The sequence below is a fragment of the Aspergillus versicolor genome (genome assembly GCF_001890125.1).
Source record: "Aspergillus versicolor CBS 583.65 unplaced genomic scaffold ASPVEscaffold_2, whole genome shotgun sequence".
NCBI classification, from domain to species: Eukaryota; Fungi; Ascomycota; class Eurotiomycetes; order Eurotiales; family Aspergillaceae; genus Aspergillus; species Aspergillus versicolor.
In genome coordinates, this window is record NW_024467525.1 from 2,071,767 (window position 1) to 2,088,173 (window position 16,407).

The 16,407-nt window shown below is 50.3% G+C and overlaps 6 protein-coding genes across 6 annotated transcripts; 2 read left to right on the top strand and 4 right to left on the bottom strand.

The window, feature by feature from the left end:
* Window positions 1-230: 230 nt before the first annotated feature.
* On the bottom strand, window positions 231-2,332 carry ASPVEDRAFT_50240 (FAD binding domain protein; the record flags this gene model as incomplete). The annotated part of the gene is made up of 3 exons (XM_040814282.1): window positions 231-242; window positions 316-2,270; window positions 2,329-2,332. 3 exons carry the CDS (start codon window positions 2,330-2,332, stop codon window positions 231-233), a joined length of 1,971 nt encoding a protein of 656 aa, XP_040664323.1.
* A 2,956-nt stretch (window positions 2,333-5,288) lies between these two features.
* On the bottom strand, window positions 5,289-7,220 carry ASPVEDRAFT_25427 (putative GABA permease; the record flags this gene model as incomplete). The annotated part of the gene is made up of 7 exons (XM_040809779.1): window positions 5,289-5,753; window positions 5,816-6,141; window positions 6,192-6,593; window positions 6,643-6,725; window positions 6,770-6,883; window positions 6,936-7,027; window positions 7,059-7,220. The coding sequence occupies 7 exons, from the start codon at window positions 7,218-7,220 to the stop codon at window positions 5,289-5,291; spliced, it is 1,644 nt and encodes a 547-aa protein (XP_040664324.1).
* A 1,363-nt stretch (window positions 7,221-8,583) lies between these two features.
* Window positions 8,584-10,558, top strand: ASPVEDRAFT_472250 (uncharacterized protein). Its single transcript, XM_040813730.1, has 5 exons — window positions 8,584-8,995; window positions 9,051-9,155; window positions 9,220-9,444; window positions 9,519-9,661; window positions 9,770-10,558. Exons 1-5 carry the CDS (start codon window positions 8,798-8,800, stop codon window positions 10,338-10,340), a joined length of 1,242 nt encoding a protein of 413 aa, XP_040664325.1. The 5' UTR covers window positions 8,584-8,797; the 3' UTR covers window positions 10,341-10,558.
* ASPVEDRAFT_124673 (glycoside hydrolase family 47 protein) lies at window positions 10,512-12,507 on the bottom strand (the record flags this gene model as incomplete). The annotated part of the gene is made up of 4 exons (XM_040806208.1): window positions 10,512-10,548; window positions 10,618-10,875; window positions 10,932-11,726; window positions 11,795-12,507. The coding sequence occupies 4 exons, from the start codon at window positions 12,505-12,507 to the stop codon at window positions 10,512-10,514; spliced, it is 1,803 nt and encodes a 600-aa protein (XP_040664326.1).
* A 1,288-nt stretch (window positions 12,508-13,795) lies between these two features.
* ASPVEDRAFT_25430 (uncharacterized protein) lies at window positions 13,796-14,840 on the top strand (the record flags this gene model as incomplete). The annotated part of the gene is made up of 2 exons (XM_040809780.1): window positions 13,796-13,809; window positions 13,862-14,840. 2 exons carry the CDS (start codon window positions 13,796-13,798, stop codon window positions 14,838-14,840), a joined length of 993 nt encoding a protein of 330 aa, XP_040664327.1.
* Window positions 14,841-15,454: 614 nt separating this feature from the next.
* Window positions 15,455-16,188, bottom strand: ASPVEDRAFT_124836 (calmodulin; the record flags this gene model as incomplete). The annotated part of the gene is made up of 5 exons (XM_040806220.1): window positions 15,455-15,489; window positions 15,548-15,760; window positions 15,823-15,948; window positions 16,037-16,052; window positions 16,129-16,188. Coding segments are annotated over 5 exons (450 nt in total), but the record flags the coding sequence as incomplete, so codon positions are not given.
* Between the last annotated feature and the right edge of the window lie 219 nt (window positions 16,189-16,407).

Consider the following 16,407-nt stretch of genomic DNA (forward strand, 5'->3'; position numbering starts at 1 on the left):
TGATTGACACCTGTATATACTCCGAAATAGCAACCCAAGCGTAGGTACCCTTGCAAGCCACCCATCTAAATAAGACTACTACAAAAAGCCCCGAGCAGGAAATGAAAGGCGCTAGGTAAGAAATGGACTCTTTCCCCGAAGACTCGGAATAAACAACACAATCGAGGTTGATATCTCCGATACCCCCGAGTCCGAGTCCGCCGCCGCGGTTTGTTTTTACATAAATATGATCACCACGTCTCCTGTGCATTTTCCGTTAGTTCTCTATTATTACTTCTCGAGTTCGATAGCGCTCAGCTAATGATTGTGACTTACCGCAATATACTGTCCTGCTTCTTTCTTATTTTCCCAGAACAACTCGGCTTCTTCGCGGTTTAGGTTTCCCTTGGCCATGGCGACATCGACCAATGCAGCTTCGACGCCCTCGCCCATACCTTTACCGCTTCCGCATACGAAAACGCGGCCATCAAGCGAGTTGACGACGAACCAGACAAGGTCGGCTTGATTGCGAACTTCTTCCTGGACGTACTTGCTCTCGCCGCGACGGCTCTGAACGACCTTACGCACTTTATCCTCTTCCACGCCCCACTCGCCGCGGTACAGCTCGTCGAGCAAGGAATCGCGAACGCCCTGCAACACCCAGACCTTATTCGCGCAGTTCGCGGACTGTAGCCGGCGCTGGACGAACCCGCGGAATGGCGCGACTCCCACACCAGCGCCGATGAGGAGCATGGGCCCGTCAGAAGCGAATCGCTTGGCGAGTGGGTTGGCCATTAGGCCGCGGAACATGGGGACGTGGAGGCCGAGGTTTCCGACTTCGTTGCCGTCATTCTGAGCTTGGATGACGCGCCGGGCGAGGCGTTCCATGAAGCCTGACCCTACACCGGTGCGGTTGCCGCCCTTCCAGTCGTCGGATTCTGCAACTGTTACGGCGATTTCGATCAGGCGACGGGATTCCTCGCCCTTTCGGTTGCACGAGATCATGGGGTCTTGTGATAGAGAATAGAAGCGTGGCATGAGTTGGTTGAGGGCGGATAAGAGGTGGTCTAGTGGAGGATGGGATGAAGGGAAGGCGTGGAGAAGTTGGGAGACGGTGATATGTGAGCTAGTACGGAGGTCACAGAAGGCACCTTGGCCTTGAGCTGACGATAGGTATGTGAGGATCTTCTTCTCGCTTGGTTCGCTGGCATATTCGGCGAGCAGTCGGAACAGACCCTTTGTTGGGGCGTAACTCTGGATGTCGGAGCACCAGTTAAGAAGCTCTCGTCTGGTTGTTATCAACTCTCGGGCCTCGTCCTTTCCCCAGATCGTTGGCCACCGGCCATTGGAGGTGCGGACTGTGATTTTCTTGTCGCGGATGAACTTTGGAATGCCAAGCTGGTTCAAAATATCCTCCACCTCTTCCTCCTTGTTCATGGGGCACACTCCAATAGCACCACCTACGACGAAGTCGACGTTCCCACTCTCAGCAGGATAGTCGGTCACATCAATGTCGAAGTGGTATGTCCGCTTCTCTGCGCCAGCACCTGTGAGCTCTCGTGCATGATAAACGGGAGCTCGGTACACATTGTACGGAGGGTGAGGCTGCACGAAAGGAGGAGGGTGATCTTCAGGTCCAAGCTGCATGTCTACAGCTGATGGAGGAATTGTCGAGAAGGAAACCTTCTTTTCAGGAACGGGAGCGAGGTTTGTGAGCTCGCTGTCAAGCGTAAGGAGATCGACATTCAGCTTCAGGCTCTCGAATGCATTGTTATCCGGTGGGGTGACAGGGTTGATGACTGAGACAGGGCCAGGAGTCCGGTTCAGTGGCTGAAGACGACAGCATCCACCACCACAGCACATGGGCTGAAGCTTCTGCGTGCCTCCTGCTGTTCCTACATTCTCCAAAATCCGGCGCATATCATCTGGACCCTGTGAGATGAGAACGGTGGACGCACGCCTGCGGCGTCCAGTGCCATCTTCAGATTGTTTCTGTGCAAGCTCTTCGTCGGAGGGTTCTGTGGGTGGCGTCGTTGTCGTCGTCGTTGTTGTCGATGACTCTGATGAATCTGTCTTTTCTGAGCCTTGTGATGAAAGCGAAGGGCCACCGAAGCTCGTGTTCGTGACGGATAGCGAGCGTACTCGAGGCTCTTCGGGTACAGGGTTGTCCGGGTGAGAGGTCGATGACATGGGCACATTGCCTGATTGTGAGGGGCGCTGGGCATGGTATGTTGTTGGCCTCGAGGCCGCCGCCTTCGGCGACAGCGCGGTCTGGGGTAGAACGGCGTGCACTAGGTGATGTTCAGCGATTGGCCTTATAGCATTGTCAATGACAATAGGGCTACTTACCCATTGCGAGTCTCAATTGACGGATAAGCAAAACTGAGGAGTGCAAACCGGGGACACGCCAGCAAGTATTTGGCAAGAAAAGGGCGCAAATGTGTGGGTGAAGATTATGGTGAATTTGAGAGGGGGGGGGGAATTGTCGAGGTTAAAAGACAATCAGATAAGAAAAGGAGACAGCCAAGGATCGATCATGAGCATCAGCACACCGCAAAGACTCGTCAGTACGTAGCACAAACGTTGAATCAGGAGGAATCTGGGATTCAAGGAGGTGAAACGGTGAGGGCCGATAATAATAGTGGATGCAGGTGGGATGAGGCGGAAACGACCTGTCGGCTGGGGCAAACCGGTACCCGGGACAATGGTTCCGCAACGCTAGGCTTGAGGACGTGACAATTAGGAGACTTCTAGTTTGCTTCCCAGTTTCCTAGCTTCTTCGAATGCGGGCCTTGCTTTCGCGTCGAACGAGAACTGACTTTCCCTAGCGGTTTTGCGACTTGACGCGAAGTTGGGGGGGGGTTGCTGTGTCGGGAGGAAAAGCAAAATCAGATAAGGGAAATTGTGCTTCGCGGGCTCTCGCCACTTCACGTCATTACCACCGCATACCGTGTGTATTTTTACCCGAGTTTCCTGCCACTGAGCAGCCGAATCCAGAACTGGACTCGAACTGGAATTCGCGAACGGCACGAAGAGCGACGAGGAGGTAGTAGTCTAATTATTGTTCGAGAAACGAGAAAAAAACCCCCAATGTTCGCGGGGTCTGGAATAGATTTGACTAAGGATTTAAACACAATAATTTCTTTTTCCTCCGCGGGCGCTATCCTTTAGTCCTCTCATATATGGGAATCCCAGGACGCCCGTGGAGACAGCGGACTGCTCCAACCTGTCGCTTGACGCTTCTCCAAGGACTCCAATTCCAACGTGTGAACGGGCTTCTCGGTCGCGAATCCCGGTCACGAGTGTCGAGAGCACTTGACCTCTCAATTGCTGCGATGGAGCGCGCGGGATTCTTCCATGTCATACGAGAGATATTCAGGAGAAGCACAGAGTCGGTGACAAGCCCCCTTTGTCGCACTCGTGTGGCCTGACGCTTCGCGGAATGTGGCCAGCAGGAGCCGAAATACCTGACTGTAAGGTTACCGATCTAATCTGATCCGGCCTTGGCCAGTCAGGTTGGGGTTGGGAAGTGGAAATCCCTCCTCGGCTGCGGTCGATTTCCCGAGGTCTTGGGTCACTGCCAGCACCCCAGCCAGTTCGCCTGCTTGGAATTTACTGATCGACACCGAAAATGTACCGGCGTCGCGCCGTCTCTGTGTGGACTCAGGCCCCAGTGGACTACGAGTCTACGACCGTTTAGCTGAGCGAGGAGTGTTGATTATCGACTGTCGACGGCGCATTCGGCCAGTTACCTCCACGTGACAGTTCCGGATCAGATAACTTTTTACGGTAATTTACAGCCTCCGTACACCCGCCCATCCGTCCATTTGTGTGCGGGAATATCTTGCCGGATGGGTCTCGATATTCCTTCAAATTGCTTCTCCTTGCTCTTCAGCTGCCCCGTTCTGCCCTGGAGCACGTCGACTCATGGCTTGATGAACATTTGGACTACCTTAATTGTGCTTGCCAATCCTCCGTTCCCATTCCTTTTTTCGCCGTGTCCAGACTCGAAAAGTAAGGAGCCAGCCAAGTGGGGCTTCCGATGTCGGCCCCGAGCCGTGTAGTACGTATCAGATCAATCAGATACGCGGTCACTCACAGGCTCAGGTAACCACAGGTGATAGCCGCCGACGGAGAATCCGAAAAGGAGGTCACGCTCAGCTCGGATTCCAAGAGCTAGGGGCCTGACATTTCGAGTAGTCGGGCAAGAATATCCTAGAGTGACGTTGAGTGAAATCATCGCCATCAATGATGCGATTCATGTGCTGGCAAGCTGGCAAGCTGGCAACTCAACTCCTGCTGTTTTCTCCACATCGGGGAGAGGTCTCTCCATTACGGATATTGAATGTGGTAATTGCAAGCCATGTAACTGGTCAAATGATCTTGTTAGCCTGAATATTCTGGAGTACGACTGAGGAGAAGCCACACTTCCTCCAAAGTGGAAGTTGGTTACCCCAACCTTGAAGTCCAGATAACCCCGCATCTTTATCTGATCCTGGTCTTCCTAACTGGACGCCATCAATGCCAACTAAGTTTGACGTGCATCGGCTCAGCAGCGATTGCTCGGAGGCAGCCGAGTGAACCGAAACTCTTTACTCCTCTGTCGCGTCGGTGAATAATGCTCGCGGTGGCTGACGCTTGGCTTCTCAGCGCGTGACCTCGTCGTGTACTACACCGTAGAAACGCATCCAACGGGCTGTACACCGAAGGAGCCAGGGCCAGCGAGGTTGTATATCGGCCCAGCCACTTGCCAAGGACATACACCGAAAGTGAAGGACGGAGCGTCCAGTTACTCTCACCGAGGGTGGTAAAAGCCAAAAGTACATCTTACGTTTGAGGTCGCTGCTATAAACTTAGCATGCGAGGTATGTAACGGGTAAACCGCGGTTCAACCGCGGAATTACTTATATGCCTCATTTGCCTCACTTTAGGACGGGAGCGGCTAAATATTTGCCGTCTATTCGACCACGTCGGGGTTTCGAGTGGAAAACTTTGCAGACTGAAACCAGTACTCCATTTTTTTTGATCTGCGCTTGTTCCGTCCGCTTGCTTTTGACAGAAGAGGTGTTCACGGGGTACGTATGCTTGCGCTGCGGTGATACGTAAGCCGCTGTCATCTCTGACGGTTCAAGACTCTCCATCTATAGCCATGACGTTTATGGCAATCTTCGAATTGAATTATGTACACCACTACACAATCTATGTACAAATCCCTTCCAACTTTTCCTTCGCAACTTCCGATTCCTTGCCGATATTCTAAGCGTGAAGCGGTGCGGGCCGATAGCCGACCTCCTACAAATCCAAACGCATCAAGTAGGTTGATCCCCGTTAGCAAGAGGAACCGCATCCCGCCTAACCAATGCCACCGGGGGCACGAAATGATGCCGCCCCCGAACCACGTAATATACAGATGCCAGCACAATCAGCCCGATGTACATAACAATACTCCAGTTCATGGTTTGCACGTCCACCGTAGAAGTCAGAGGGAAGAAGGCGAACACAAAAATCGGCAGAAGGAAGGCCATGGCGGCAATGTTGATAGCCATCCCGAAGCGGCCAAGGGACCAGCGTCGATGGGGCAGAGGTTCCTTCCGGAAGCGCTTCAATAAGATGCATCCGATTGAGAGGATGTATGCGGACATTAACGACGTGATTGTTAGGGAGACGATTGCGCTGAGGGCTACGTAGGAGCCGATGTTGATGAGGGATAGGAGGATTGTTACGATGAGGGAGACCATGACGGAGTTTAGGGGGATGTTCCATCCTGGTGTAACCTAAGCATTGAGTGTTGATTAGTATACCTCGCTCGATGTATAGGAGCTGGGGTGCCGCTTACATAGGCGAAGAATGATGAGAATGGAAGCCCCTTGTCCCGGGCAAAGGACCAGAGCTGGCGAGATGCTGTTGCGATTTCGGTAACAGTGCTTGCCGTCAGCGTTATGATGAGGATGGCCGTCATGGTGTTAGTGGCAGCGTAGCTTTGAGTTATGTTGAAGAATATTTGGATGAATGGGAATCCGGTATCGGTTTCCAGGATTTCGTTGACATCGCCGAGAGTAAAACAGAGTGTAATAATCATTATAAACCCTAGAACCGCGTTGACCCCAACAGCGGACATCATAGCCTTAGGAAGCGTCCGAGACGCGTCTTTAATTTCTTCGGCTGGTTACATATCAGTAAAATGTGTAACAGCAAAAAAGCCGACAACTTACACATATGCACGGAACAGTCATAGCCTATCATAGAAGTAATTGTTGTTGAAAAGCCAACGAGAGTTGCAGTCCCATCGCTATTCCATCCACCACCGTTGTTGAACTCGGTGAAAACAGCCTTTGCGTTGTTTCGAGGACCGAGCACCCATAACGGAATGATGATGGCAAACAGTCCGACAACGTGGATGATTAAAATCAATGCCTCCACCATCGGAAGGTTCTTCGCCAAGAAGGTGTTGAACAGGATTGAGAACGTCGAAATGGCTATAACCAATAGAGTGCCATGCCAACGCTCAAATGTATACCCAGGGTCATTGAGGACGATGAGACCCTGGATGATTGTGCCGGCAAGCATGGAAATAGTCACAATCGCACATTGCCATCCGATTGCAGTAAGCCACCCTACCACCATTAATGACTGTTGTCCACAGTGGAGACATCGTGGACGTACCAGTGATGTAGCTCAAGAACTTTTGCGCGCGGCGAGGAGCAAACTCGGACACCCAGTGATATTGCCCTCCAGATGTTGGTGACCTATATTAATTAGAAGCATTCAAAACGGAGGTTGGAACTCATACATGCTAGCTAACTCGGCAATGCTGGCGAAGACAAGGGTGAATCCAGCGGTGACGATTATGAATCCCCATATTAATCCAGCAGTACCCCCATCGGTCAGCACGCTGCTTAACAAACTATTGACAGGTCAGTTACACCATCTGCCACATGGTTGTCGATAGGTCATACGTCAAAAGAACTTCCCACGTGCAGATCAGCGTGCACGCGAAACCGAGAATGGAGATAAATCGGAAGTTTCTCTGTTCAAAGCCATTAATTTGCTAATGTGGATATTGATGGTATATAACTCACGCGAAGAACTTGAACTCGGCCCATGGCATTCATGTCATATTGGTCTACCACTGTGCCCAGATACTTTGGAGCCACCGTTCCTTTGGGCCTAACCTCAGCATAGTCAACCGTCACATCGCCAGCATTTTTCGTGTTGGCAGGATTTATCTCGTTGGAACTCATAGCGAGGAGATGTTGTGCTGACCGAGGGTGCTAGACAGTGGATTTGGATGTAATATCGGGATTTTAAGAGCCACTATGAAGCTCACCAGGAAGCCAGTCCAGCTCCAATCAGGGTCGGAGGCCCTCAATTGAAAGAAAGATTGTCAATAGTTTTTGGTCCCGAAAATTACTCCTGAAGCAGGGAGTTGGGAATTGAAACCATGGGGAAATCAGTGCAGGTTTCGAGAAAATCTCATTTCAAGATCCCTGCACAGCCAAGTCCTCGGTGGAATTTCTGCGTGGGAACTTGGAAGGATTGTTGACGCGACAATGGGATTTGAGTTCATTTATTTGCTTTTTCTATCGATGCCCGCCATGCATAGGGAGGAAAAACGTGGGCCTCTTCGATGCACAACTCGCCAAATGACAGGAAGCGTCAAGGCATGCTGGTCTGACTGTCTGGAACCCATCGACAGCGCAGATCATTCCATTCCTGCAAGCCCGAGAAGGCCGGACTTTCGTCCAGGGCTGGGGAGCCGGGAGCTCCGAAGACTATACGAACGAAAATGTTTTTTTTTTTTTTTTTTTGAAGCGACGGCCTGTCAGACAACATGGCATCGCACATCGTGTGTGTGCATTGGTACGACTGTGGAGACCGGCGAGTCCCCATAGGGTCCTCACGTTAAATCGAATCTGGAATTCTGGATCATGATGGCTTTCCTCTGTGCCACATCATCCATGCCGTGGAACCTGGGCGCTCAAATGTCCATGAATCAGACACTTTGTTTCCTCCCCGCACAGAAACGACACGGATTTTTGAGTCCTTGCCTTCATATCACAAGACGGCTGGGGAATTCCTTGCGTTATGTTAATTTGCCGCCAGTAATCACGTAACTATGCAGCGCGGCAGCATCCCCTTGTTTGAAGTCGGGTTTGGTTTGGCCCCCAAGGACTCAATGCTTGCTAGTAGAAAGTATAAGAGAGTGCCCGGAGTGCCAAGTGCCAATTGGAAAGGAAGCGGACAGTGGGCCGACATGACCGATGAACCTCAGTGGAACACGGCCAGAACCGAGATCCTTGTCCACGGGCCCTTATCGAGAATCCCGGAAGTGGGTATTAATATGGTCCCTCTCTATCAGACATTGGTTTGGCCGATCGTGCTTGGGTGATCCCGTCAGCCACCATACAATCACACATCCCGCAGGCAGTGTACCGGGGGCTCTGAGGTCTTGCTTTTCGTCATTCCGCTCTCCCTTGCTTCGGTTTCGAGCCCTTCGTATATTTAAAATTAACCTCGTGGCACGAGCATGGGGACCGGAGACCCCTCCGGCCAGCCCAGCAATGGTCCTTCTCGCCAGTGGCGTTCATGCATTGCGCGTAGTCCCTTGCGGCGCAGTCGTTCGCGAGGCGAGAAGAAGAAAACATCGATTTTCACGCAGAGTCCTGCAAAAGCAAAAAGCATTGACATCTGACTCTCTGAGTAGCCTTTGCCCCGCTGCCCTACAAGCTCTGATTCTGCAATCTGCAAACATGGAAGGAATATAACCGCACCTTGAATCCTTTGCTGCTTTTGTGCTGTCCTTGCTGGCTCAACTGTCATGCCGGGACCCTATGTACCACCAGGTCAATCGCCGCCATTCCAGGTGGTAGATGACCTCCACCACGGAGCATGGGTTATTATCGTCACTGCTTTGGGGCTCGTTATGTCGCTGACCAGCTTCTTGATTCGGCTTTACGTGCGGCTGGCTCTTAACCCTTCGTTTGGGCATGATGACTATGTCTTCCTGGGGGCAATGGTAGGGATTAATACAGCTCAACTGAGAAGAATAAAGGAATTGACAATCTCACCAGGTCACCGCCGTCATCCAAGCATCATTATTGTTCGAGGCGTGTTCGAAAGGGTTGGGAACGTCGATCGATTTACTTGAGCAGAGCAAAGTAAACAGCGTCCAAAATGTGAGAAGATTTCCGGCTTACCAACCACAGTCACCTGCAAGATCCAGCAGCTAACAGCTCGCAGCTCTTGGTCGCAAGTGACATCTTCTATCTCATCACCCTATACACTACCAAATGTTGCGTCGTGGGAATCTATCTTCGCCTTACCCCCAAGAAACTACACAACCAAGCATCCTGGGGGACCTTAATTCTCTGCACCCTCTGGGTGATACCAGCGATCTTCATTCTCGCAGTGAATTGCGGCTTGAATCAGCCCTGGACAACCTCTGGAGGACAATGCGAGAACCTTGTACGTCTACAGTGACCCAATGTCGACACCTGAAAAGAGGTTTTGGCTGACTGACATTGTTACACTCTCTCCAGCTATCACGATGGCAATTCATCGTCGCCCTAGACATCACTACTGAAGTGATCCTCTTCAGCCTTTCCCTCTTTCTCCTCTCCGGCGTCATGATATCCATGAAGCGCAAATTAACGATCGCCTTCGCCTTCGCTTTTCGGCTTCCGTGAGTTGCGTGAAAATCCTCTGCCATTATTACACATATACATACCCAATTACTCCGAACAACTCCCCCCTAAACAACAGAGTTCTAACAGCCACTGTTATAACAAAGAACAATTATCTTCGCCGTCCTCCACATCTACTATATCCAAAAAAACATGGGCTCGGGCGACCCAACCCTCGACCCCGTCATCCCCCTAATATGGGCCCAGGTAGAACTCCACTACGCCCTAATCGCATGCAGCATCTTCTGCATGCGGCCGTTCATGACAGCCGTAAGCACGAATTACGGAACCGCAGGCGACTCCACACTGGAAAGCAGCAGCCGGGAAGCGTCGAAGTACTATAATAAATCGTCGGCGTCAAAGTCCGGTGGGTCAAGGGCTAGAGGGGCAAGGTTGATTGGGAACGAGACGGTGACGTCTGGGTTTGGGGGGTTGCTTAGTACTGTTAGCGCCAGCCGTAGTAGTGGTGTAAAGGGAATGGGGACACAGGCGGGGAGTGTACCGTCTCGTGGGACAGATGAGATTGAGCTTGTGGATCAAAGGAGTATGGGGAGTGATGGGAGCGCGAAGATGATTATCCGGAAGGATGTGCAGTATACAGTTGAGTATGATGGGTTAGAATCACCGGGTGCCAGCTCGCATAATGAGCCGGGTTACTGGGATCGACATCGAAATTGAGACGGAAATTGGTGCCCTGGATTATAGAGTTATAGAGTAATGCTGATTATGTATACGAGAACAGCCTAAATGAAAGATAATTTTCCTAGAGAACCCAGCACTCCTTGGTCCACACATAACGCCTGTTCACAACATAAGATCGCTATATATATATATATATAAAGGCCATTTTTATGACGGGCGCTTAAAAGGGTGTGCTTCCGTATTTCTATATATTGTCAGCCATTGGTCTTTGTGACTTCAACAGAGGGAGTGGTTTGATGAGGAGAGCACTTACAGCACATATTCATCCAGACTGACGAGATCGGGCTCCGAGAAAATGAGATAAAAGTACTTCAGCGTTTCTGCTAGCCAAAAACTCTCCATAAAGTCCATTTGAGCCGGCTTCGTCTTCTTCACATTGTCAATGGCGGCATGACCGTACTTCGTTCTTGTGGTTTTCTCAATGTGTTTGAACATGCGCCATGCATCATCCTGGTATTTCTTGTCGCCTGTGATGCGGTAGAGTATAAACACAGACTCAATCGCCTCGGGCCTTCAGTATTCATGTCAGTTAACTTTGAAAGTGATCGATCTCTTGGAGCTGCTTACCTCAACATATAGCGTGCATCCGCGACTTGAGTGACACCTGGATACAGCTGGAGCTCCTCAATAAGGGCAATAGCCGCCGCATCGGTTTCTGCGATGTTGGCATGCTTAGGCGGACGTGACCGCACGTCTTGATACCATTTACTTTCGTCCCATGGACAGTTCTCTGCGTCTTCGCAAGGGCTGACGTACATGGTTTCGGGCATGATTCCGGAGGGCATGATGTCGTACGCCCAGATGCAGCCGTCAGTCAACTTCCGGGCAACGGACAGCTCTTCAGAACGATTGAATATTTTAGCTCCAATTCCCACTGTACCTCCAAGATAACATTTGAGATGTTCCACTTGCGGGTCAATCTTTTCTGTGTCGGACTTTGATGAGGCGTAAATGTTCCCTGAGAACAGAACATCTTTTCCGTCTTTGGTCATGGGCCGAAACAGAAGTCGCTCCTTGATCGGCGTAATCGCGGTCTCGTACATTCGTTGATACTGTTGCGTCTGAGCCCCAAGAAGCATGTGCTCCTTGGGAAGGTACTCATATGTTGAATCTGCCATCGCACCAACAGTGTATCGAGGGTCTTTAAATCGCATCGAGTGGGCATCCACCATCATCGGCCATAAACCAGGCACCTCAGTGTTATTTTGGGCCGATTCTAGGTTATCCGTAATTCGTTGGATCGCGTCAAAATATTTATTATCCCCAGTCAATTGTGACATTCGCGTAAATTCTAGATTCAGAGAGCCGAGTTCTGCGAGCACTGTATTTGAGCTTGGGTATATGTCCAACCCGGATGCGGATCTATGGAGAGTCAATGTTGGTTGGTCTAGTTCAGATTGGTGACATGGTCGGGGATTGTATATTCCCACCTCGTCCACTCCCACCGAGATTGGGGCATTCTGTTCTTGGTATCAAAAGAACCGTAAAGAAAGTCGGCGACCTCGGTTGCCTTCTGCAGAAGTATCGGATACTTGCCGTGTGTAAGATCATTGGCTCCAAGAATACCTCCGAGATATCGGATGTTAGTCTCAAAGACATTGATTTGAAGTGATTCAGTTGTTGAGAAGTCGATGTGCTCAAGTGCTTGCAACGCTTCCTCAAACTCATTCATAAGGCCCATGATAACCAGCGAATCAAGGGAGTCGACCAGTGTAGCTGCCCAACCGGCAAAAGACGTCCTATATCCCCCGCTCAAAGGTGATAACTCATCTCGCATCCAGGCATTGTCCTTGTATCCATCCCATGCATGCTCAAACGCTTTCTTCACCGCATTCTGCTTTCTTTTCCGCCACATGCGACTGAGCCACGATTCCGAAGGGAAGTCGTACTGGATTTGAGGGATCGGAGATGGGGAGGCGGTTGGCAAGGGGGAATAATCGGAGATCGGGTGCTGTTCTTCATTTTTGGTCCAACGTATACTATTGTCGTCTTTTGGAGGCTTGGTGATGCCTTCGTGTGGATGGGGTGGATGGTGTTCAGTATATGTTACTTCCGCGCCTGGCGGCAAGGTATTGAAAAGGAGATATATAAGAAAGGTAAGAAAGAATGCAGGCAAAGCATAGCTTTTCCTTATTAAAAACATGGCTTCTGAGGTAGAGTGAAAATGATAGACGTCAATTGCATTGAAGGAGTGGACAGCTGTTTACAGCTTGTGCTAAATCGATCATTAACCAAGTAGCAACATTGAACGAGTGTAGATTCAGCGCGCGAATGCCAGGTGCTTCAGGCCCTCAGCTGGGGAAATATGTGAAGAATTGAAACCACCGGCCGAGGGGGATTCCCATTCTATCAAGGGTTGTGGACTATGGAGAAGCAGGTCGGTCAAGATATGGAAGATCAGGGATCAATCACTGGCCACAGCACCAGTGTCAAGCCATTCAAGGGAGATGATCGCCACAGATTCCACTCTTGGATGCTGGCTGTATCGATGGGCAATGATGGCAACGGGTTTGCCTCCATCGAGATCATGAACTTCCGATTTCCAAGAGCCTCGGGAGCGAAGCTACAAAGTACCCTTTGCTTTATTGTTAGTGCGCCGGCTGTCTCAGTCCTGGCTTCTTGGGCGAGTCTGGAATGCCTGACGTGAGGGGAGGGGATTGCATTCGAGCCCAAATAGATCTTCCGAGCGTTGCGTAAGCTGTGGTCCCTGGGACTGAGACAAGCGGTCCAGAGCGAATCTTCTCCATCACTTCTATTCTTAATTTGGGGCGCCGCTCAGCCTTCCAACTTCCCGCGTCTTGGCGATGTTGGCAGGGGTTTCTTCTGAGATCGAGCTCAGTGTGAAAGCATTGATGGATTTTGTTCCACAATCAAGATGGTTTGAATGGGCGAAGAATAGTTGAACGGTCAAGGCCTCAAGGGGCAGCTAAACCTAGTGACACTCTGGAGACGGTGGGAACCGCCCAAGGATTGCATTGACCCCAGAAGTGGGCCATCAACAAATTCAACTCTCAACTCAGGGACGGAATGTTTGTCTGGTTTGTACTTTCGCCTCAGGCAACGATTGACGGCTTCAACATCTCGAATCCATACAGACCTCTCTTTCCGCCTCATACCAGCACGTACAATCCTCCCAAATCCATAGTTTAGCGCAGCTTTGTTTATCTGGTACTCACTGTATTTGCACGTCTCTCTTCCTTGAGGTCAGTCTTTAAATACACCTGAACATTTGTGCTTCCCTGGGTTAACAGAAAGTGTAGTAAATTTAACTTGGTGTGAATGTTAAGCTATATCTTGCATCAACTGTAATCAACCCTTATTTATTGAGGGGTGCATCTGTTATCAGCAAGTCGCACTATTGCTTGCCTCTTCAGGAGACCGCTTCCTAGCCTGACCGGCGTATAAGAATCTTTTCCGACCCGAGCGACGACATGCCTCTCACAGGGTATAGACCAACGCCATGAAATCACTTCCATATCACAGCTAACAAATGACAGAGTCTTTTTCATATCTTCAAATCCAAATGCCTCCACGGCCCTGGCTACAATAACAGAGCGCATTAGCTCTAAATTCGCCGACGAGTCAACACCCGTCGCACGCTGGGCCCTCGAGCACAAATTGATGCGAGACACTCCGTCATGTATACCATCATCAGGAACTAAAAGACCTACGGCTCCAAAATACATGCAATTTCTTTCCCTGGCACATTATCCCACCCATGGATTCGTATACGCTTCACAGCCACCAGATGGGACTGGCCATGGCTCAGCAGCAGCGACAGCGACTCCTACCCCATCGAGCTCACAATCCTCGCAGCCTGCACATGTTACAACACCAATGACTATGACAACCGTCCCGCTTCCATCTACCAACGCACTATATCAGCATTTCGTACATGCCTGCCAACCCTTCTGGTGCCCCAGACACACAACTGTTGTGCCAAACGGCATGGTCTATGAAATCGGCGACTTCCGCGTTCGTGTCGGCGATGTACGACAAACGCAACCGACTGCGCGGGTGCGAGGAACAGTCGTTGAAATAGAATGGCGGGGCCCATCCCTGGTTAGCACGCTATCAGGATTGTATCAGTCAAGAAGGCAGAAAAAAGCAAGCGCAACGCATCCCTATACATGGGGCCAGGGAGAGAATGACGACGATGATTCCGGCATTGATATGGCTTTTCCCGATGCCGTGGAGGAATCAGATATCGATGCGGAGTATGCCGCCACTGCATCTTTGATTAGGGAGTTTTGGGCAAAATTGGAGCTCGAAGGGGCTAGAGAGGCTATTCTTGTGCCTGATGTGGGGAAGGAAGTCAAAGAGCAGCTGCGGAAGCTGAAGCAGGAAAACAAGCAGAATGCTAACCAGAAAAGGAACGAGGATGCGAATGGGCAGCAAATGGATGAAGATCCTGATCCGAATGCCGGTGTTGATGTCGCGAGGCAGTTCATGGAAATTCTTAGATTTAACCGATGACTGCTAGATTTTGCTAGCAGTTGCTAGTAATATACAGAGCACCTGGCTAACATCACAAAAAAGCTTGGCTTTCTGGGCGCTGGAAGTATAGGACAATGACGGCATGACTAAATACCCACCTAGGTACGGAGTACACCTACAGCATGATAGGCCAGCCAGTATCATTATTTCAAAAGAGGCTCATCAATGTCATCAGTCTAAAAAAAAATGCACTGAGTAGATCACCCGTCAAGATACGAGGCCGAACGCATGGCCCTAGTGCAACAGGAAAAATGAAACAGGTGAAAGCCAAAATTTCAGTAAATGAGCAAAGGTGGGTAGATGGGCACCAGATAATAGGTAGCTGAGGGGAGCTCGATCATGGATGGCTGTGACCTTCCAATTTGCGAAGCTTGGAGCCCTGGACTACCAAACTCTACGCATCTTTCATTGGGGAAAGGGAATAATAAAGAAAACAAAGGCGCACTGAGAACAAAGTGAAAGTTGCAACAACCACCAAGTGCTGCGCCCACAATTAGATAGGCTACATTGAATGATATGACAACTAAGATGAGACATTTGGGAAGTGTCCACACCTTCTTCGCTAACGATAGACATCATAAGATAAGAGGCATTTATTTTTGCATCATAAGTTGGACGAATTCGTTGTCTGCAGTGAATTAGCATCGGTTCTGACCGTCAAATCATAATCGGGCAAGCCAACGTACAGTCAATCCGACCATCACCGTCCTGATCCGCCTCGCGAATCATCTCGTCGACTTCATCATCAGTGAGCTTCTCACCGATGGAGGTCATAACGTGACGCAGCTCGGCAGCCGAGATGAAGCCATTGTTATCACGGTCGAAAACCTTGAATGCCTCCCGAATTTCCTCCTCGGAGTCGGTGTCCTTCATCTTTCTAGCCATCATCGTGAGGAACTCTGTTTGACAGTTAACAGTTGTTCGATTTGACGATAATTTTTATTTCTGCAAGGCCACGTACCCGGGAAATCAATAGTGCCGTTGTTGTCAGCATCGACTTCGTTGATCATGTCCTGAAGCTCAGACTCCGAGGGGTTTTGGCCGAGCGAGCGCATGACGGTGCCGAGCTCCTTGGTAGTGATCTGGCCTGAATGGTGTGTCAATATCCAATTACATAGAATTATGATGTTGACATTGGGCGTATGCGACTAAGTTATCGCGGGGAGCACACTAACCATCGCCATCCTTGTCCTGTTAGGCGCAGAATAAATTAGTGCCCTGTCGGAAAAGCCACATAATTGATACCGATGGGATCAATGGCACTTACAAATAGGGAGAAGGCCTCCTTGTATTCGGAAACCTGTTCTTCGGTCAAAGAGTCGGCCTGGGGGTGAACTCGTCAGCTCATCTGCACAGGACACCGCAATAGATCTGCCCCGCAAAGCGGGGGTGCGTTTTCACGTAGCATCCACGATGGGAAGGAAGAGGAATATACCATGATGATAGTAGTTGGCGGGGAAGTTGTAAGACTGGAAGGCGGATAGGAGATGAAGCAGGAATGAGGAGAAATAACACGAGCGAGGAAACGGTGGTGGAGATGAGCGGT

Excerpts from the sequence above, each read along its gene's own strand:
- ASPVEDRAFT_472250 (XM_040813730.1), top strand. The coding sequence starts at position 8,798 with ATGCCGGGACCCTATGTACCACCAGGTCAATCGCCGCCATTCCAGGTG. Across the intron at positions 8,996-9,050 it reads ATGTCTTCCTGGGGGCAATG|GTCACCGCCGTCATCCAAGC; the intron begins GTAGGGATTAAT and ends CAATCTCACCAG. Across the intron at positions 9,662-9,769 it reads GCCTTCGCTTTTCGGCTTCC|AACAATTATCTTCGCCGTCC; the intron begins GTGAGTTGCGTG and ends GTTATAACAAAG.